This window comes from Varanus komodoensis, unplaced genomic scaffold, assembly GCF_004798865.1.
Source record: "Varanus komodoensis strain SLA01 unplaced genomic scaffold, ASM479886v1 scaffold1, whole genome shotgun sequence".
In the NCBI taxonomy this organism is placed as follows: Eukaryota; Metazoa; Chordata; class Lepidosauria; order Squamata; family Varanidae; genus Varanus; species Varanus komodoensis.
Window position 1 is genome coordinate 129,428,694 of NW_025335268.1, and position 23,332 is coordinate 129,452,025.

General features: G+C 41.9%; 1 protein-coding gene across 1 annotated transcript in view; it reads left to right on the forward strand.

Moving 5' to 3' along the window:
• The first annotated feature begins 3,915 nt into the window (after nt 1-3,915).
• Nucleotides 3,916-23,332, forward strand: part of LOC123031209 (transmembrane and coiled-coil domains protein 2-like) — a 41,633-nt gene continuing 22,216 nt past the window's right edge. Inside the window, exon 1 of the mRNA XM_044445862.1 lies at nt 3,916-4,156. Within this exon, the coding sequence (XP_044301797.1) occupies nt 4,142-4,156 (15 nt within the window). The 5' untranslated portion in view covers nt 3,916-4,141. The remainder of the gene's footprint in view (nt 4,157-23,332) is intronic.

Genomic DNA, 23,332 nt, shown 5'->3' on the forward strand with positions numbered 1-23,332 from the left:
ACGAACACTGCTTTGAGCGGCGACCAAGATCACAGCCATCTTCCCCTCACTCCCGAGTGGGAAGATGGCCATGATGGCAGTTCCGTTAGTGCAGGGAACGCGTGCGTGATCAGAGGCGCACTGCTGCTGGAAAGACAGGAGCGGCAAAGCAGAGCTGCAGGGGAGATGGCCGAGCTTCCGCCTGTCTTTCCTGCAGGAGCACGCCTCTGATCAGGCATGCCTTCCCTGCACGAATGGAACTGCGATTGTGACCATCTCCCCATCCCCACCTCCCAAGTGGGGAGCTGGCCATGATTGCAGTGCTTTCGTGCAGGGAAGGCGTGCCTGATCAGAGGTGCACTCCTGCAGGAAAGACAGGCTCGATCTCGGCCATCTCCCCCTCCCCGCAACCAGCACTATCGCAGCCATCTCCCCACCCCACCCCTGAGTGGGGAGATGGCCATGATCGCTCTTGGGGTGGGGGGGAGATGGCCGAGATCACGCCCATCTCTTCCTCCTCCAGTGTGCCCGCGCTCACGCCCATCTCCCCCCCCCACCCCCCAGCGTGCCAGGATGATGGGCGCGTGCCGGGACGACGGTCACCTGCTAGGATGACGGGTGCGTGAAGGGATGACAGGTGCAATCTCAGTCGTGCTGGGGGGTGGGTGGGGAGCTGGCCATGCTTGTGCTTGGGGTTGAAGGGAGGAGATGGCCGTGATCTTTGTTGTTGTCACTTTGCTTCACATTTTTCTGATTTAAGAAATGGTTACAGAACGGATTAACCTTATTTACATTGAACCTGATGGGGAAATTTAACTTGGCTCACAACCAATTTGGGTCACGACCAGAGTCCTGGAACGGATTAAGTTCGTGAGCCAACATACCACTGTATCAGAGGTGTCTTCGTGGTACAAATAATAGCTTCCCAATTCACTGTGGCAGCACCTTTTCCGCAGTTGATTCTCTGTTGTTACTGTCTCATGAAGGGAACTTCTGCCTCATTTTGTATCAGATCACCAAATGCATAGAATTTTCTGAGCTCCTGTGAATGTGGTGACATGTGTGCAAACTTTTTTGAGGTCTTGGCAAGTGCACAGGAGCATGAGAATGCCTCTTTGTTAGTTAGGTCAGGATATCAACATTCCCTCTTGTCATTGGCCATGTCAATTTCATCCTCCACTTCAGGCCTGCTTTGCTAGCAAACATCTTTAAATTTAGTTGTTTTAGAGGTTGCTTCTGAATGTTTTAGATGTGCTACTGAAGTAATTACACTTGCTGGTAAAGCCCCTTTTCTGCTTTCACGTCCCCCACCTTCCACTTTGTACTTGTCGCTTCCCTCTGCAGGTCTTCATTGCTAGGTGTCAGATAGAGGTATAATTTACACTGCAGAGATCTGTAAATACATGCAAATTTTAGTGACCTGCATCAGTAAAGATACAATAATATCAAAGCATAGCAAAGATAGAAATAAGGTATGCAAATTTGACTGCAGAACAGTGACATGGATCAGTAGATTTCAAGGCAGAGCAATGAGTGGGATCAGTAACGATATACAAATATCATGGCAGAGCAGTAAAGCAATAAATTGTACCAGTGTTGTAACAATAGACTGCCAAATGTCAAGAGCAAAAATAAAATGGTTTCTGAACATAGTGTCTGGTATCCTTTCTTATCAGTTTTTAGGAGCAAGGGTTAAATGGATGAAGGCAGTTGCATTAGAAAGATTGTGAGGAGCAAGAAAGACTTTTGCTGCTCTTGCTGGATAGATTTGTAGTCATTCCAAACAACCCATGATATCATCCTGTGGGTTTGGACATCACAGGAAGCCACCCTACATAACCCAACAACAAATTGTATCAGGGCGTTACAACATGACAACCCATCATGGGTTGTTACCCATGATCTGTTGTTGTGCTATGCAAATCCTGACTGATTTCTGCCGGATAGCTTGTTCTTTGGCTACAAAGAGTGTGATGTAGTGATTAAGAGTGTAGGATTGGGACTCAGGTGATCTCAGCCATGGAGCTAACTGGGTGATTTTGGGCTAGTCACAGGCTCTCAGACCAACCTACCACATAGATTTGTTGCTGTGAGGATGAAACTGAGACCAGCAGGAGGAGAATGATGTAAGCCACTTTGATTTCTTTAAAAGAAAAAAGGCAGGATATAAATCTAAGAAATAAATAAAAGAACAAGCCAGCCTGACAACCCATGGGTTGTTCTACAGGTTGGTGTGCCTTTGATAGGTTGTCATGTTGTTTGCATCCAGGATTGACTAGTGAGCAGCTTAGCTAGTCTGACAAAGATCCCTTAGCACTCCTGTCAAACTTGTCTAGGCACCCAGCTTTGCCAGTCATGATTCAAGTGCTGAAGTAACACATGTAGGTGGCTGGCATTGGCCTGCTGCCTTCCATCTTGCTATTGTGATCCATTTGGGGCTTTCCATAGCTTTTTAACATCTTTTCTTTTTTTAAAGAGATTGCAAAAACAGTTTTATGATCCTTGCTTTGAAAGCAATGAGACTCCCTTCAGTGTGTCAATAGCATTTTGAAGACTGGCAAACCATTATGTTAAAGCAAAAAAGTGTATTATTTAATTCTTGTTTTAGCCACACTTGTGTAACTGTGGAGGCCTATTGTTCCTCTGCTGTGGAAAGTGAAAGCTTGGGTGGGTAAATATCCTAAGGGGGTGAACCTGACAAAGTCCATAGACCCAAACAGATTCCACACAGGGTTTTTTTAAAATTCCTTTTTTGTCTTTTGACAGCTGTTGAAAGACAAACTGTTAAGGGAAAGCAAAGGTGCAAAAAGGGAGTGGTGGGATATAAGCCCTGTTTGTGCTGAGGGCCTCTGGTTTTTGTTTTTTTTTAAATGGGGGTTTGCCCTGATGGTCCTCAGCGTGACACACATTTTATACATTTTCCCAAGAATCTGTCTGCTTGGAGATGTGCAACAGTGCAGCACATCCCATTTTTCTAGGAGAAAGCTGTTTTGACAGCTAGCGAGATATGTTCCTTACACTGATGTGTAAGTGGGACATAGTACATAAGAGAGCTGGTGGTATAGTGGTTAAGTGTGCAGGATTGGGAACTAAGAAATCTGGGTTCTAGTCCCCACTTGGCCATGGAGCTAACTGGATGACTTTGGGCCAGGCACAAACTGTCAGTCCAACCTTCCTCTCAGGGTTATTGTTAGAAGGACAAGATTGGGGGGAGGGGGGAGAATTATATAAGCCACTTTGAGTTTCTTGAAAGGAGAAAAGGTGGGATATAAATCTAATAAATGAGGTCAACCCACAGCCTCTCTGATTTCTAGTCAGTAGAACTGTATAGCTTGTATCTTAGAGCGTCCGGTAAGTAGACTTGGAGAATAAAGCATAAATCCACTGTTAATACATTCCAGCATTTGTGTTTCATAGCACATAGGGAGGGCTTTTAGATGTGTGTAGAATTCGCTGCAAGAGGAGGAGCAGGAGGCGGGAGGGAGGCTGGGTTTCATCAGTAACAGCTGTCTTGTCGATGGCGCTCTTTTCTTTGACGAGAGGGGTTGTGCCGCATTCCTGTCTGAGACCACCAGGTGATGCTGCAGCTCACAAGAAAAATTTGCATAGTGGTGTTGAGGAATATAGATTTCCCTTCGGTACATCATCAGACCATTGCAGGATGACCGAAGCATCTCCCTCGCATGGAGAGGGTGGCGCTGTGCAGACCCCAGCGATGGCAGCCTGCCCACTCTGAGGGTGGGGGGGCATTTTCATGATCTCACTAATCTCCCCTTTGGTGACCTGCCAGGCTTTCCTGGAAGGGAGTGACAGTCGGGGATTACTGAGACCGAATCGCCCATCTCTCTGGGTAGCAGCAGGGGGAGCTGGGCGGGAGGAGAATGATTGGTGTTCCACTCTCAGGCCTTAATCCCCACTGGCTGTCACTCAGGCAGCATGGCTTGCAGGCACGGTCGGATTAATGCAGAATGGAAGCATCCTGTCCTCTGGGGCTGGAGAAGCCTGTTTGTATGGCTGAAGTAGTATTTTCCCTTCCAACCCTCTGCCTTCCTGAGAAGGTCTGCTGCACGCTGGGACCCCAAGCAGGATTTGTACATGGTGCTACAGGAGGGACAAAGACAGAAGGTCACCTGAGATCATATGCCCTGCCTGATTCCACGAGATGGTTCATACCCAGGTGAGCATTCATTCTGGACTGCCACGCTGTCCTCCAGGTTGAAGTACATTGTTCTAGGTTTCAAATGTGGATGATGAAGGGTGCGGGAGGGCTATGAAATAGGCAACAATAGATCAGGGGGCTGAAAAGTGGAACAAAGAAGTGAGAGAGTATAATCTGTGAAATCAGTATAGAATACTTGGCAAGCAGGGTAAGAAGTTTGTGGCATTTTTCAAAACAGCATTTTAAAAATTAATTTTACAGAGTACTTGTGCTACTTCAAAAGTACAAGGTTTTCAGTGGTATTTGCTGGAGAATAGACAGTTATGGAGATGATGGGACAATTGAGCTGGAGGCAGATTGGCCCCTTGCTGCGATTTCAGCAGCTCATTGAAAGTGTGGGCAGAGTGATGTTGGCTGTGATTTGGGCTTGTTGGAGTGTAGGATGGTTGCACCTGTGATGAAGCAGGCTGACTATGCTCTCATGGGGGTGGAGGAGGCAGAGCAGCTGTGCTGATCTATTTACAGTATCTGGCTGGTTCTATCAGGAGAGCTGTGGCTTCATGTCCTAGATTAAAAAACACCACAAACCAAAGACAGCACCTTTCCCTTTTGCTCAATCTAAGAGGGCCTGGAGGATCCCTATATTGCAATGGCACTCACAATCTGCAGCAGGGATCTGCAGCATCCTTTGAACCCACTGGTCAGAGCTGTAGGGCAATCAGATACATAGGGTAGTATCTGGTAAAAACAGATGGGCATGTTGTGTCAGACCAAAGAGCTATCTAGCTCAGCATTCATCCCAGAGAGAAGCTGCTTAGATGCCCAAGGGAAACTTGTAAGCAGAGCAGGTCTGCAAAAGCCATCTCTTGTTATTTGTTCATAACATCTTGTGATTGGCAGTATACCACATACAGTATACTGTATGTGGCTGTTGCATCCTAGTTATCACATCACAGCCACCAGATGCCACCTTGTCAGCCATCTAATCTTAGTAAAGCCACTTATAGTAATGGTTATCCTAACACTCTGTGAAAATGATTTGCATGGGTTAATTATGATAGATGATGGGGTAATTGTGATGCTTTCTCTTTCATCTGTATTTATACCAGTTTTTAAGAGTTTCATCTCTGATTGTTTGTATCTCTGTTGACCAAGGACCACAGGGCACTGCCTTATACTGACTGAGGTGGTTGGTTCATCTAATCCAGTATTGTCTCCAGCAGCCTTCCCCAACCTGGTGGCCTCCAGATGTTTTGGACTCCAGGCCCCAATTCTTCTGACAATTACTTTTGCCTGCTGGGACTGGTGGGAATTGAGTCCAAATCCTCTGAAGGGGAAGGCTGCTCTACACTCTTTCTAGAAGTATCTCCTGTTGGTTTTAGAGAGGGTACTTTCCCATCCCCGTGTAAGGATGGCAAGGATTGAATCTGACATGCTTTGCATGCAAAGCATAGTCTCTACCACTGAGCTACAACCCTTTCTCAGTTAGCTAACTTCTGCTTCCATGCTGCAGTTTTGTTTCTTTGCCCATGTCCCCCAGGCAGTTGGTCAACTTGACCTCCCAGTGAGGGCAGAATAAATTTGCAGGCACCAGAATTACTTAGGTTGCTTTGATTCAGCCCTAATTTAATTCAGCTCTGAAACAGTATTTTTGGGTCAGAGGATGCAAGTGAATATTTGACCAAACATTTGAGGAACAACTGTGTGAGGGCAGGTATTGTGTCTTTTACATGGTTATATATGAGAAGGAGAGTTTTTTATGTATTCAACCTCATTTTTAGGGTACAGCATCAAAAAAAAAAAAAAAAGAAAAGAAAAGAAAAAAAAGGAAACCTTTTGCATCTTAGTGTGTTTTGTATGCTGTTAAGCATTTCCTACACGTGCATTGGCTGGTTAAAATCACTCCGCTGGGCAAAAAGGAATGAGAAATATATGTTTGATTTGTGGTTCTCCCTCCCTCCCTCCCTCCCTCCCTCCCTCTCTCTCTCTCTCTCTCTCTCTCTCTCTCTCTCTCTCGCACACACACACACACACACACACACACACACACACACAGATACACACACACTCCTGATTTGGCTGAAAATAGATTTCATAAGCTATTCTTTGCTGCATTTGTCTTTCCACTGAACAGTTCTGGATGCATTTGCTTTTAAACTATTTTTACATATTGATGGCCTGTGGACTTGCTCATTCTTTTGGCTTAGAGGATGTCTGAGGCCAGTAATTAGACTTTCAGAGTAGTGTGCTACCCAGAGTGAGATTTCTTGGTCTGAGAAAGAAATCTATTTTAGTTCATTATATGGTCAGGAAGCAAAAGTATAGGGGAGGGTTTGAGACTTGTCACTTTGATAGTTACTAATAGTTTTTCAGCAGCAGGGAGTTACACGATTAGATTTGTGACATCCATCTATTTAGCTATCATCCAGACATACCACCCTAATATTGTGTTGAAATGTGACACTTTAAAACAATGGCTTTAAGAGTATGATCTTGTTGGATGTCAAGTAATTGCCTGGACAGGTATAAACCTCTCCCTGATTCTTCCTAACATATGCCTTGAGCCTTTGATAGAGTTTCACTGCCAGCTCACCTGAGACCTACTCATTTATATTGTGTTGATTGAGAGGGTCCTAATAGTAGGTCCATGATATCATATGGTATGAAATTAAAGTATAGATTCTGCCCATTCATGTCTGCTGATATGAATATGATTCTGCAGCTGCCACCTTAACATTCTTGGAATGTTCACTAGTAATGACATTCTCTCTTAGCTCTGTTTATTAGCTTAGAAGGGCTGAGCTACATGGATGATGCATGGAAGATGTGGAGGTAGTTGTATTGGAGAGATAAGGAATCTTGAGCCTGCGGGGTCCCACTGTGGCCTCTGATAACATATTCAGCTCTCAGGCTGAATGCAGTTCTGCAATCCTGCTGTAACACACATGGAGTAGATGATTAATGATTGCTTCCAGTGGCAAACTTCCCCTCACAGATGGGGTGATTTTTATCAGATCTACAACATGGTGGGGAAAGGCTAAACTTCCTTTTCCTGGCGATTTCTATAATGATTTCCCCCTCACCAATGCTGCTGCTTAATTAAGTCGTTATTTTTTTTCAAAAACAGGTGCATGACATGTTTGGATGCATTTACCATTTCATCTAGTCTGGTCTGCCTAAAACATTTTAGTTCCTTTTTCTGCATTGCTGAGTTAACCTCGTCACACTTTGCAGTGTGTAAAGTTGCTCTGACAAAATTATTCTTCCTTTCTTCAAAGCATTGCCATCGTGCTTTAAAGATTCTTCAGTCATTAAGAATACTAGTGGCACAGCTGTTTCAAACTCTGGTCAGCATCAGTATAGTTTCAAGCCTTGGTTGCCTGATGGGAAATCGGCCAGATTTAAAATAGACCAACTGGATGGATGTCATCAATGTTACCTCATGGGGAAGAAAAACTGGCCTGATTTCAACTATCGCCTTCTTTCCAAAATGTTTCACAAAAACATGCAGTGATTGCCACATATATGTGCTCATCGACTAGCAGTGAAATGCAATCACTTTGCCAGTGGAGTGAAGTCTGAGTGTTTTATTTTGGCCTGTTCAATAGGAGAGTGCTTTCTTTGTTTATTCCAACCAAGTTTGTTTATGAAGCCCTCTGTAGGGAAACTAGGCTAGAAAGGCCAAACTAGAAACAATATGTGTACGTGTATGCATTAAATCCTATAATAGGGTTCATTAGACACCTTTGATGCCTGTGGGGTTTGCTTTGTCCACTGACTTTACTTACCCTTTCTGGGTTCTCTATTTTTCCCTGTTTACTTTCCAATTCATTTATTTTGTAACAAATATGCAGAAATAGGTTTTGATTTGGCTTCCTACACAAGAAGTCTTATACATAGAATTTTACATAATAATATGTTTCTTTATTTGAAGCATTTTTATCCTTTCTGTAACTGAAAAAGGCTCCTGGAATGGCAGATACATTTTAAGACTATGCTTTTAGGTTTATCGTCAAAAAGATACCACACAAATGAAAATGGGCTGGAACTGAGGAAGGGGAAAAACACAAGTCCAAACACTGATTTTTGGTTATGGAGCCTTTTGAACAACCATCTGGGAGAGAAACAGTTTGAGGAAAGGAGTAGCCAAATACTGCTGGTGTCCCAGCAATGCTGAGGGAGTGACCTCTGCTCCCAGCTCTCTCTCTTTTGCAACCTGATGAAATGGCTGCTGCAAAGCCTACCTACCCCAGGGTCCTTGCACAAATGCATTCAGCACCTGACAAGAAAACACCAAGCTTTTTCCATCTTTATGCAGATGCCCGTGATGCTTTTGTAACAGGGGCTTGGACCAGATTGTAGTCCCTTGAGTTCAGAAACTCATTTTGCCTTGGTGTCCTCATTCCAAGTCCATCCTGAGTAGCTGCCTAAGGTGGGCTTCTGAGAAGAGGAAGTAGGCCTGGTTTTCTGTCCTGCCAATTACTAAATCATGACCTTTGCCCAAATTTGTTATAGGGTTTAACACAGTAGCCTGAGGTGGCGGTTACATGCGCGTGTGTGTTTTAAATAGAAAAGTGCCAACTGGCTCCATAAATTTGCAAGGACTGGGTGCTTCTCATCCCTGAAAGTCCTGGCATTCCTTCAGTGAGCTGTCTGAGTTTCAGACTGGAGTTTGTTGTTCTGGAAGGTCTGGCAAAGTTGCCACTTCTGATGAAGCATTTTCTTGTTGGCTGGGATTTGGGTGCAGTGGTGTCCCCACCCGCCGTGCCAGCTGGCTTTTGCCCGTGTTGGATTTCAGGTCTTTGCCTCCCCTTGCCCTTTTAAAGATTGAGTTACTTAAAACTTTCAGAGCTAACAACTGTCAGCAGAATGAAAAACTGCCCAGAGAGCTGACATGCTGGGAGAGAAACTCTTCAGATACTCAGAAACCAGAGCAAGTAAATGAGAGAAGCAAAGTCTGTTGCAGGCTTGTAGGGAAGACTCTGGTGAAGCCAAAAGACCAACCTTGGGAGATATTTTGAAGAATAAGCAGAAGTTCCCTAGCAATGTGACCTATTGGATGAAGGACGCTAGAAATCAAGTTTGGTTTCACAGCGACTCAAAGTGTATCCTTTGTGTTTTCAAGCTGTGACTGAATTGTATTTTTTTCTCCAAGGCAGTGGACATTGCTTCGGCATACCCGGACGATGAGGCCGTGCTGGGAATAAGATAATTATTAATTAGTATGCTGATATATCCCAGTATTCATAATATCATATTTGTTTCCTAATATTAGGAGATACTAGTGTAAGTTCAGCTGGATCAGTTAGTGAGGTGGTAAATGTGTGCAAGGGTAACCGCTCTGAGATTTGAGAGACACAGACAACTTCTTTAGAAGCAATATTTGTCATTGACCTTGGGCTTCTCACAGAATGCCTCTATTTTCATCCATAAAATGGGAATAATGGCTGCCTTCATTCTTGTGTGCTGAAGAAACTCAGATGCTGCAGCTATACTTCCTGCTGTGTGATTCAGCCCTAATTCTCTTTTCTTTCCCTTAAGCTAGTTCCAAGATATATAAGTTCGAAGAAAACCTTTGCTTTTCACACAGTTTTGGGTAATAATCCTGATAGAGCGCACACGTAGAAATGGCAATCCTAGTTTTTAGCAAATTAATAAGTGTTCTTTTGCATATTTTATCAATGAAGTTCTTCGCTATGCCAACAAGAAAGAAAGTTTTGAATTCAAGGTATGAGTGGAAAGAATAGAGAGTGTGTGTTTGTTTATTGCATGTTTGTACCACCCCATAGCCAAGGGGTCTCTGGGCAGTCTACAAAGTTATATCCCTTTTTCAAGATGAATCTCTGAAATAAATCTCCCTGATTTTGTCTCACAAAAAGTAGAATTTCATTAGTTGCATTAGTAGAATTTCAAGTTAGTATTTCAAATTTCATTAGTAGAATTTCAAGTTACATTACTTCAGTAAGAATGAATTTGATGGCTGGGGGTAAGACACCATTTTATTAAGCTTTGTGTATAAACCTTTTTGAGGATCAGTAAAGGTCTATACTGATGTACTGAAGGTGGGTACTGAAGCATTTTTCTAAATGTAATAGATTGATCTATGGAATGCGCTCCCCAGAGAGGTCCGCCTGGCGCCGTCGTTATTTGTTTTTCGGCGCCAGGTGAAGACCTTTTTATTTAAACGTCACTTTAATTGTTAACAATATTTGCTTATTTATCTGGCCAGGGCGACTTCTTTTATATTGTTTATTTATTTTATATTGTTAATTTTAATTTTATATTGTTATTTTTGTATTTTTTTGTATTTTATTGTGTTGTAAGCCTCCCAGAGGCTTCAGCAAGGGGCGGCATAGAAATGTTTTAATAAATAAATAAATAATCCTTTTATTGTTCAGGAGTTAGAGGTGGTGGTGAGGGGGAGAGCTGTAGTCCATAACAGTGAGAAAATATTGCAATGCATGAAGAACAGTGTGTGTGTTGTGTGTGGGGGGGAGGAGATAGTGCGGAAACATTCAGCATTGGCTCAACATCATTGTAGAGCTGTAATTCCAAGTATAAGGAAACACAAGGCAACTACTACTACAATAACTATCCAGCACAGACAAAACCTAGATTATACAAGGAATCAAATTGGATGCCTGTACTCAAAATGTAGAACAGGCCCCTCACTTCCAAAGTCTCTTGCACCTTATATTGGTAGCCTCTAATCTGGTGCCCACCAGATGTTTTGGACTATAGTTCCCATCAGCCTCAGCCAACGTGACTTGAGAAAACCCTGTTAATTCTTTGCTTAGTGCTAACGTGAGGCAAGACTTCTGTTTCCTTAACCTGGAAGGACCGGATTGACAAGTAAGGGAAGAAGGAATAATAGTGTTTCCTGATGTTAACTTATTTTCTCACAGAGACAGGTCATTAGATTGGAGGAAATGGCGTGTCTTTCTTTTAATACTATTAATGGTAATACTACTTAGTATGTATTTAGTGCATTCAGATTTCCAGAATGCTTCATATATATTGTAGTATCAATTTGCTTTATTTACATTGGTTTATTGAAAATACTGAACAGTCAATATAAAGAACTGAATACAAAGGTACAAAAGGAAGTTTCCAGTGAATGTAAAGTCCAAAATAAGATGCTTGTACTTCTGGCATCTGTATAGCAACCCTGTGAGGTAGGCAAACAGTATTATGCCTAGTTGATGTTGAACTGGAGTCAGGCTCAGTGGGAATGAGGACTCAGAACATGGCTTGCCCAAAGTACCTAATAAAATTTAAATCAAGGACTTTAAAACATTTGCAGGTTTAAACCATGGTGCTCTTTGAAATAGATAAATAATATCAATTGTCAAAAGATATAATTTCACTAAAAACATTGAAAGATAAGCCCCATTCCATATTAATAACTGTGTGGATCTGATTAGAATTGTAGACTTGAGCTCTGGAGTTCCATCTTCTATACCCTTGCTGCTATAATCATGTTTGGGATTGACCAGGTACCTGCAAATATTGTTGAAGTCATTTTCAAATCTGACTCCTTTTCACTTGTACCTTACTTAGTGTGTGTAGGAATATTTCCTTCCCCTCACAACAGAATTTGACAGAGAAGGCCATGTATTATAGTAGTAATGGAGACTTTGATTTTAAGGTTGGGTTTGACCTACATTTGGTGTAGGACTTTGCATAATTTGTTAACCCTCTTTTGCAGGTTCAGAGAAAGGCTTGCCAAAAGCTCTGAGTCAGGTGGCCAGGAAAGCTCAAAAACACTTGGCTGGTAAAAGTAAAACACTGGCTTATTAGACAATGATGGCAAAATTGTCTCTAACTTATATGAGAATGGGGAAGAAGGCAGGATCAAGGGACAGAATTGTTTTAGTTTATATTTTTAAATTGTGGGGCTGAGAGACATTGCCTGTGCATTGCAGGAAAGGGGACCATAAGGAATATGGTACAGTCTTTACATTTATACCATTTTCTCCTTTAAACAGACCAACTTGTAAAAAGCAGTTCATTTTGGCTGCATCAATTAATTGTGATCCAGAACAAGCTCACATTTTGTTCATTGTTTCGTAATAGCTGCGGATCTTGACAATGTTTTTATGTTGATCCAACTAGAGAAAGAGTTGTGATATTTCACTTTTTTTAGTATTAAGAATAGCAGGATAGTAGGCTGGATTCTCATGCAATGTACTTGTGGGAGAATACCTGTTTAAAAGAGGTTACACTGTAATGAGGAATCCCCATAGATTTTGTAAGAAAGCATCATGGGAGGGCAAAGGATTTCCAGTGAACTGCTTCTCTTTTATTTTCACTGTTTATTCCCCAGATACTCATCTATGCAGAGTCAGTAAAACTGAAGGGGAGGGTAAACGGATGAATTATAGATTAAAAACAGCGATCTAAATTCTGTTTGTTCATGGATATGCTGATCAAAAGCTTCATCTCCACAAGAGGGAAGATAGAGGCTAACTACCAGTGACAGTTTCATGAATCGTTTCTCCAATTTGTTTTTGTTTTTTTCATACATTGGTTTACAGACAAAATCAGTGGCTTAAGAAATACATCTCTTCACACTTACTAGCTCCGCAGTCATTCATTTAGGAGCAGTTTTCTAAATCAGCAGTTACCTACTCACCATTGCTGGTAAACTTTGTCAACAGTGAGCAAATAGAGGTTTATCTAAATTGAGAGTTCCTTTCCCACCCTTGCACATGTAGATGTGGCAAAAGTGACTTAGGGTCCAATCTTATGCATGTTTAGATGGAAATCCATTCCTAAAGTTCCTACTATTCCTGGCTGACCACAGACACAAGAATGTATCCTAGAAGAATGGTGACATACCTTTTGTGCTTTTGTTAACTGAACAATAACCATTGTCTTGCCCTTATACACATTTTTAGTGCAGCCGCACTTAGAAAATTGTGTACAGTTCTAGTCACCTTACCTGCAAAAGAACATTATTGAGTTGGAAAAGGTACAGAGAGGGGCAGTGAAAATGATCAAGGGGCTGGAGCAGTTCCTCTATGAAAACTTACTACAACAACTAGGACTGTTTGGTTTAAAAGAAATGTGTGTAAAGGGAGACATGATAGAAGTGTTTTAAATAATGCATGGTATTGGAGAAAGTGGCGCAAGAGACACTTTCTCCCTCTCCCATAACAGTAGAGCCCAAAGTCATTCCATGAAGCTGAATGGTGGGAGGTTTAGGAGAGATAAGAGGAAGTACTTTTTCACACAATAGAATGTGAGTTCACTGTCACAGGAAGTGGTGGTGGTCACCAATTTGGATGACTTTAAAAGGGAATCGGAGAGATTCATGGAGGAGAAGGAGGCTATCAATGGCTACTAGTCTTGCTGGCTGTGTGCTACCTCCTTTACCAGAGGCAGCATGCCTGCATACACCAGTGGCTGAGGAGCTTAGGCGGAAGAAGGTTTTGCACCCATCCTGGTTCAGGGCAGCTGGTTTGCCACTGTGTGTACAGAGTGCTGGATTAGATGGACCATTCGTCTGATCCACCGTGGCTTCTCATACGTTCTTATGTTCTCTCAGGGTCCCCTAAGTCCTTCCACCTCAGGCCTCTTATAGGCCTCCCCTTCCCCATTTGTTGGTATTTTCCCAAGAGATCAATTGTTTTATACATTTTTCCACAGAGTGGCTATTTTGAGTTGCCATTTATTGTGGAGTGGGTTGTGAACCTTCCACATATCAACCAGTAGGAATGAAATTTAAGGCTCCCCAAGAGAGCCACCATTTTTTTATTCCCCTAATGCGGGGCTGGGTTGAAGGTGCAAGTAATTATGGGTTGTGAGCCTGCTGTGCACTCCAGTCCAGCACATCTTCTAATTATACTGAGTCTGTTTTGGAGCCCTCATTGGTTGGTCTCTCCCCCATCCAAAGTCCTTAGCAAATTAGCACCTTGGAAGGCAGGGGACACCCTAGTGCTGCAGGTTATATGAGTTCTTTCCCCTTTGGCAAAGACTGTGTGGTACAACTTAACCACAGATTCCTGTGGTGACAGAACCTTGGTGGGGCCTCTGCAAAGGATCATGGGACCACTCATTTAAAATAGGAATCAATGAGAAGCCTTTATATGAGTGACTCAGAAGAAGGTAAGTGTCTATTTTCCTCACTCAGTAAAGCAGAAGTCCACTAATAAGAGTCAGTCTGTTCTAGTTTAGCCCCAAGATCATGTGGCTTTTACTTTCTCATAACACAAGGGTGAGAGGAGAGACCTAAGGAAAATAAGAGCTTTTGGGACTGGTACAAAAATGTTCTCACCATGAATAATTGACTTTGTGGAAGTTATTGCTTCAAAATGTTGCTTATAGCAGCCTTCTCCAACATGGTGGCTTCCGGATGTTTTGAACTCCACCACACATCAACCCCAGTCAGTACAGCCAATGGACAGGAATGATGGGAGTTGTAGTCCCAAACATCTGGTGAGTACTGGGTTAGAGAAAGCTGTGTAGAAAGTTCTAATAGTATGTTCTTTTAAGTGCTTTTAATATGTTTCAGATGAGGATCCAGCATGCAAAATTTCTTTGGAGACAGGTACAAAAAAAATCTTGGTGACATGTTGGGGCAGTGATTTGCACAATCAATTTCTTACTGAAATTTGCTAGGAGCTGTATGGTTACCTACCAAGAAGGATATTTCCAACCAGCATGGAAAAGAGAAAGCTGTTTCCATTTTACTCATGAAGAACAAAGAGAGTAACTGCAATAGCCAGTCCAAGGTCACTTATTTTTTTCTTGGCAGACCTTTGGATTGAGTTTCTGCCTTCTGTATTTTGATGGCAGGTCCTGCAGCAGTGGGGGTCCTGAAATAAACACAATCTAAGAACAGACTGCAGGAGGTTGTAGAGAAATATGTAGAAATCAGTAAAAAGATGGAGATGTGTGTGTAATTTTAAAAATGCAAATTAACATGCTACCCTGCTTAGAAACTCTGGTTAATGGGATGCTTATCAAGTTCAAAATTTTCACCTATCAATTGTGCTGGGTTTGCATCTTCCAATTCAATTGCTTTATTCCAAAGGATATAACCATGGACAGAGGAATAGCTAAATTCTCCTCCTCAGTTTTTACAAAGGAGGATGTGTTTCTGCAGTGTGCAAGAAGACAAATGTTCAGTTGCACATGGGAACATGCACAATAAGCTTGCAAAGTTTCAAATCAAGGTTTGGCAAAGCCTCTTTTGGGTTTTGCTACAGGTTATGCTTCTTTTTAGTTTTCTTTTGTTCAAATTTACAATAAAACATACACTTACAAAGTGTTTGCTTTAGAACCAGTTAGAGTCTCAGAAATAATTCTGACATATGGCTCCTAAGTGAAAATGTCAAGGGGCTTACTAATCAGTTTCAGATTCCCTACCAGGCCCCTCATTGTAGTCCATAAACTGAAGTTAGGGAATTCTCTCATCATTAGTGCCATGGCCTCTCTAATAAGTGCCCCCAACACAGATGCCAGCCGCATTCCAGATACTGTTCCAAATTGCAATAACCATTCTGACTTGGACAGTTTTTTACTTTCAGTTTGCTCCTGAAAAAACACGCTTAGGACTGTCATAAACTCTTAATTACACTTGGGTGAAAAATGCCAAATTGGCAAATTGACATATCGGCAGGGACATAAGATCTCCCTGGCAGGTACCTTGTTCTGTAACTTGGAGCTTTTGTTCTATTGTTCTCTGAACGCAGCTGGGAGAAAGTGGGCAGGCAAGCACTGAGGAGACAGAATAGTCCTAACTCTTGCATGTTCTTTCTGCCTCCGGGTTCACTCTGTTCTCCATGGTTCTATTCAGAGCTTATTGTACTTGGCTGTTGATTCAGAAGCTTCAGTTCTGCTGAAAGCAGCCCCAACACACATGCCTTCCTCTTTTCTTTTCTTTTTTTGCTATGGTTCACAAATGTCTCTCCCAATCTCTTGGCTTCTGTTCCTTAACTCAGCTCATAACAGGAGGGGGAGAATTTCCCAGTGCATAGCAGAGCTTGTTAGTGACACTGTTCCTCATGCCAGAAATGCATCCTTCTGAATCCGACTCGTATCCTGGGAAAAAGATATTGCTGCTCAACTCTCTGTTGGGGGTATTTGTAAGTACAGCCCTCTTATTTCTGCTCTGGCAAGACGTTTCAGGAGCATCATCAAGTGCTATAGCATGAGATTTGGGGCATCTCATGTGGGGTGATGAAGCAACTGGTTTCATAAGGAACTGCACAGTTCCTTATAACCTGAGAACACAATATTTATTAATATTTATTTACTGCACTTATATGCTGCATCTCTCTTAGCCAAAGGCTCTCAGGGCAGTTCATACAAACAACAATAAAACACCAATAAAACAGTACAATTTAAACAATAAAATAGGAAAAGAATAAGACAATAAAACAGTTAGAAATAAAATAACAATATACTTAAACAATTTCCAATAAAACCATTTAAAACAGTGATTAAAAATAATAAATATCATCTGGAGACTAGACACTCAACATGGTAGCAGCAACAGCAATTTACCAATTATAAAACCACTCACTCACCAAAGTGATTACAAAATATTAAATGTCTTCAGCTGGTTCCTAAAGTGAAGATGCCTGGTGGACTTCTTTGGTAAAGAATTCCAGTAGTGGGGTGCTACTACAGATAAGGCCCTTTTCATGGCCATCTCCCCCCTTACTTTGTTGGGGGGGGTGCTCAGAGAAGGGCCTCTGATGAAGACCTTAGTGATCAGGCAGGGACTTACGGAGATAGGCAGTCCCTCAGATATCCTGGCCTCAAGCCATTTAGGGCTTTGTATGTTAAAGTCAGCACTCTGAATTGGGTCTGGACAGCAACTGGCAGCCCATGCAACCTGTGAAGGATTGGTACAATGTGTTCACACCAGCCAGTCCTTGTCAGCAGGATGTGGCCTTATTATTTTGGATGTTGCAATATCCTGACTATTTTCAAAGGCAGCCCCACTTAGAGTGCATTACAGTAATCAGCTGTGAGGATAACTGTTGTGAGACTCTGCTCATTCAAGCAGGGGCACAGCTGAAACATCAGCCTAACCTGGTAAAAAGCACTCCTGGTTTCCGAGTCTACCTGAGAAATAAGTGACAAGTCAGGATCCAAGGCTGTGAACCTTGTCCTTTTGGGGGAATGCAACCCCATCCAGGACAGGTTGAATGTTCCCCAGTGGAATGAATGGACTTTCCACTAACAGTACCTTCATCTTGTCTGGATCGAGCTTCAGCCTTTTAAGTGGGGGAGGGGGGAGTGTAGTTGAGAATGGGGCGGCTGAAACATGCGGCCTTGGTTCTAAGGAACTACTTACCCTGCTTGGCAAAAGATGGCTGCATTCCCACTGCAGGCAGCACATTTCTCCTCCTCATTTTATTTAAGAATGCGAAGCAGTTTTGCAGCTGCTCTGGTTGAACTGAACAACATTGTCATTTTTGCTCCAGCAGTTGTCAGCTCAGGTCTCCTGCATGGGATGTGCTCATTCCAGACAGGGCTTTGCTCTAGCATTTGACAGTGTGCACATCAAATGGAATATTTTAAAGCTCCTGCATGCATCTGTGTGTAAGGTGACCTTTTGCTTATTTTAGACACTTGGGGTTGACATTTTTGAGCCCCCTTCAGTTTGGGCCATTTTTTTCTCTTTCCTTCCAAAACAGCTCTGTGTTTTAGAGTGTTTTTTCTTGTAATGGTGTGGGAAAGCATGACTTAATCATACTATTTTGAGCACAAGTCATTCAACCCTGTTCTTATGCTCTCCTGCTTTTAAACAAACTTGTTGTTGATGACCTGAATTGTATTCAGCACTGGCCTTTCATTCCCCAGCTTAAGCCATTGTGAAGCAAGGGTACTTAATATATAGCCCCTTGGCCCCATTCAAGACACAAAACTGCCTGTTGTTGCTTTGTTTTATCACTCACTGTTCAACAGCTATGTTGAATGAGGCCCAGAGTCATGTGTTCTCTAATTTGACTGGTTTTCAGCTTGGGAAAATTTTTATTCTAGTTCAGCCTTTAAGTTTTACTTTTAAAATTCCTCTTAACATCAGTCCAGCTGCTCTAAATGGAGGTCATGTCTGTAGACTCCCACCTTCTTTGTTTTCAATAATATGATATCAGGATGTTGCATTCTCATGCAAGCAGATAAAGCTTTATATCAAAGTATATCTATGCAGATCACCTTCTTCCTAATGGATCACCTTCTTCTTCATGAATCTTGTCTGAAGATGATTTTCTTCCTTGGAAATCCTTCTCTGAGTTCCTCTGCTTACTGAAGTGCTTGGAGAGAGGGCCTTTAATTGTGATGTAGTTTGAAATGCTCTCTCCAGAGAACCTAGCTGGCACTGACAGTGATGCTTTTTCAGTGCCAAGTGCATACTTTTTTTGTTAATTAATCCAGGCCCTCCTGCCTAGGGCAAAGGTGGGCAGAGGCAGATTGAAATCAATTGGTAAATCTCTAGGTGACTTGCAGTAGGTCAGCAACAGTTTCCAAGTTCCAGTGGTTTAAGGATAGCAACAACAAAAAGCCCTCTTCTCTTGAATTAGGTTGCTCTAGTCAAGGAAGCCTGGGGTGGGGGAACAGGAGTAAATTTGCGTGTGAAACGTTTTCTGTGTTCCGGTACCAGAAAACAAAATTCTAAGCTAAGCATGTGCTCAGAAAAAACCTTATTTTGCAATTTGGTGTCCACCTTCTTGAGTCATCATTCTGCATTTGGCTCTCCACTTCTTAGATGCTCAAGGTTCAGTTGAAAATCAAAGCAGATCCCCAAAACCGATAATCTGCCCATCCATGATCTAGCTTGTTTCAGGTTGCACCACTGTACACACCTGTCTGGGAATCAGTTCCATAACAGGTGGGATAGACATTTGATAAATAAAATAATAAATAAGCAATAGGCCTCAGTCCTGAATAGATAGTTATAGGATTGTATTGTTCATCTGTTGGCTTTTATTTCTATGAATAGCTTTCATCATTGTGTGTGATGATAACTCCCTTGTTTTTAATGGACATTGTTTTTGTGCCATCACTAGTGTGTGTGTTTTAAATTGAAAGGCAGTGTTAAAATGTTTCAAATGAATATAGTATAATCATCCTCTCCTGAGACTGAGGGTGCCCAAATGAAGCATTTATTTATTTATTTATTTTCTTAACTGCTTGTTAGCCGAAGCCTTTTTTTTTTTTTACTGTAATATCCCTCTGTCTCAAACATGAAGTTGAAAGTGGGGAGACAGTAGCAGACAATGCCATGTTCCATATGTGACCTTCCAGTGTTTTCCCTTGGTTTCTCCCATCCTTCTTAACACAAGCCATCTATTAACGACAAAAACCGAATGACTGCACAATACATTTTATTAATAGTACTTAAGATCTTCCTTCTTGGAGGGAGGGGTGTACATATGATTTCTATTTATTTATTTATATATATTTATAGGCTGCCTATAATTGCTGAGGCCTTCCTAGGCAGCTGATTGTGTTGATCCATTAGGCAGCTGCTTGGGTTGGAAAGAAGACCCAAACATATCTTTGCAGGAACATTGCATCTGATAGTTGGTCCAGGACCTGGATATGAAGTGTTCATATGAGTTTTGTAAACCTAGGACAGTAACGGTGAACCTTTAATAGACCAAGTGCCCAATCTGCAACTCCAAAACCACTTACATATCGCAAAGTGCCAACACTACAATAAACCCTGAAAACTGAGCTATTAGTTTAGAAAAATCAACTCACAGCCAGTCCAAACGCATATACATGTGCATGAACTGGCCATGCAAATGCTCGGACAAGTAGCAGCTAATGAGTCAAGACTCATGACATCGTCACCTGGCGCTCAAACTACTTTCCAAACATATACATGGTCCCTATGTGTGATGTTATCTGATGTTGAGCTCCTCTGGCAAAGCTGGGGTGACTTGGCCCACGTGCTGACACAGAGGGCTCTACACATGCCATAGGTCCACAACCACTGCACTGACCTTTCCTGGTGAACACTGCTAACCATAATGTAGGGCTAAAGTTCCACTGAAAAGACGGGGATTTTGAAAAAGCTTTCCTTGAGTAGCTTTTTCTTCACAGCTCCACCTTTCAGCCCATTCTGAACACATTCCAAACATCAATATCGTTCTAGAACACCTCATTTTTCTAACCCTAACCCTAGCCTGGGGCAGACCCCTAACCCTAATATAGGGGTAAAATAAGATTAACATTTGAGTGATTTTGAAAAGGCCTTCCTTGAGTAGCCTTTTCTGCACAGCTCCACCTTTCTGCCCATTCTGAACACATTCCAACCATCAAAATCATGCCAGGACACCTCGTTTTTCTAACCCTAACCCTAGCCTGGTGCACACCCCTAACCCTAACATACTGGTAAAACACCATTGAAAATAGGGCGATTTTGAAAAGGCCTTCCTTGAGTAGCCTTTTCTGCACAGCTCCACCTTTCTGCCCATTCTGAACACATTCCAACCATCAATATCATGCCAGGACATCTCGCTTTTCTAACCCTAACCCTAGCCTGGTGCGGACCCCTAATATAGGGGTTAAGTAAATTTGAAAATACGGTGGGTTTGAACAGGCTTTTTTTGAGTAAGTTTTTGTGCACAGTTTGTCATTTCTGCCCTTCTATACTCATTCCAACCATCAAAATCCTGCCTGGACACCCCATTTTTCTAACCCATACCCTAGCCTGGTGCACACTCCTAACTGTAATATAGTGGTAAAATACCATTGAAAATAGGGCGATTTTGAAATGGCCTTCCTTGAGTAAGTTTTTCTGCCCAGCTCAACGTTTCTGCCCAATTTAAAAGCATTCCAAGCATCAAAATCATGCCAGGACACCTCGTTTGTACAACCCAACCCAGTGATGGTGAACCTTTTAGAGGCTCAGTGCCAAAACTGCAATCCAAAACCCACTTATTTATCACAAAGGTCCAGCATTGCAATAAAATCTAAAAATTGAGGGTTTTGTTTGGAAAACACAACTCACAGCCAATTCAAGTAAATATAGATATATTCTTGGCAACTGACTGACTTGCTATGCGAAGGCACGGATGAGTCATGGCTAATGAGTTGCAGCCCGTGACATCATCACCTGGTGCCTCTACTCCTTTTCAAGTGTGCTCATCACCCCTGTGTGCACTGTTTTTCGATGCTCAGCTCCTGGAGCAATCGTGTGGTGACTTGGCTCACATGCCAACTGTGGCACGCTTGGCATAGATTCGCCGCCACTGACCTAGGACATCTTTGGACATCGAAATGTTAGGGGTACCTCCTCAGAGATTAATCAAATGCTTTCTAAATAAATTAATCCTGATAGTCGAATAAGGGTGTCTCCACTTTTGAAATGTCTCAATAAATGCTTTTCACATCAAATAAAGGATGAATTCCATTTTTCTTCCTATTTCACAAAAGATGTCCTCTGGATTCCTGTAAAAGATAACTGTATTTTTCTTGAACTGTGGTAAAGCTTTTTGACTCTTTCCATGCAAGAACCTAAAAATTCACTATTGCCACTGTCAATCCATTGCACAGACATTTCAGGTTTGCTGGGAATATTAAACAGCATTCCCTTTTTAACACTTCTGACCTCCAGATTGCCCTATTTTTGCTGAAAAAAATAAAATGGATTGATTTCCTTTTGGGGGTTGCTGCAAGTTCGACAGAAAATCAAGATTTACATTTGCAAATGATGCACTCCACTTAGACGGGCTTGAAACATAATCCAAAGGATTGAAGGCTCAAGATGAGGTACTGCTGCTGGAGATGACCAGTTTCCATGGCAAGTGTGTAAAGTTGATTTTTTCCTTATCTAATTCATTATTTTATCTGAATTTGCCAACAGTGGCACTGATGATAAACTCTTGTGAAGTGTTCACCCATTCACACTGATCTCTTTTGCACATTTTCATATTGCAACACCAGCTGTGTTTAATGCAGTCTATGTGATAGACCGGCAGGGACTGATGGGAATCCAGACCAGGTTCAAACAGCTAGAGCATATGAATCATGGTGGGAAAGAATGTACACTGAATGCACTTCTGTTCCTTTTGAACACTGACTTCCAAAGGTGTCTAAATTACTGGCTGCCCTATCAACTTTCCCCTAGTTTTCACTTTGTTAAATTGCTGTCTTGCTTTGAGTTGTGTAACAAAAGGATAAAAGTTATAGCCATTCATGGGCAATGAACTATTTAGTGCACTGTTCTGGAGTGCTTTTGACATAGCTAGATGATTGAATTCCTGTGTGTGCTCTCTCTCTTGGGCTATGCTAAGAAAATATTTTCTATTTTCTATGTTTTATTTTGAATATTCACTATATTTTATTTTTTAAGCACTTTCTATTAGCTGCCTTCAGGATATTGTTCTCTGCTTCGTAGAACTTCTCCAAATAATCATGTGGCACACAGAAGCATTTGTTAGGAGGGTAAAACACTGCTTCTTATTTGCTTGTGAGATTTACCCTCAAATCTACTCTGTGGAATTCACTTATCTCAGGTTGGTTGGGTTTCCTCAGACAATTGAATCTTATTTCTGCTGTCAACAAGCTTGCTTTGACTGGGTTTTAGAATGCATCTCCTATCAGGTATTGCTACTGGAACATGCTAAGAGTTCAGGCAGCCTGGGCCAGTAAGGGTGAATAAACTGTTTCTTTTGCTTGTGCTAATTGAGCAAGAATATAACCTCCCTGTGGGATTTTGTCTGCTTAATAGAAGAGGAAAACTTATTTTTGGCTATTTCCAAGGTCTTCTTACTAATTTGTGTATTCATATTCAAAGCTTCAGTCATCCATGTTTTGTCTCCATTCAAACAAATGATCCCACTTTCATGATAAGGATATTTATGTTTCTTCCCAGATAACTTTCTGAATTCCTAGTACAACAGAATGGTCCATTGTGTTGGATACGCTATATGGATCCAACTATTGGTATGTAAAAAGATTTGGTGGACAAAGATGTCAGCAACAGATGGCCTTCTCTGGGAACCATCTGTGAATGATATTAGGAGGGTGAGCACCGGAGGAGGGCTTTGTCTGCGGTGGCGCCCCATCTATGGAATGCGCTCCCCAGAGAGGTCCGCCTGGTGCCGTCGTTATTTGTTTTTCGGTGCCAGGCTGAGACCTTTTTATTTAAAACTTATTTTAATTGTTAATTTATTGGTATTTAAAATCCTATAAATACCAATAAATTAACAATTAAAATAAGTT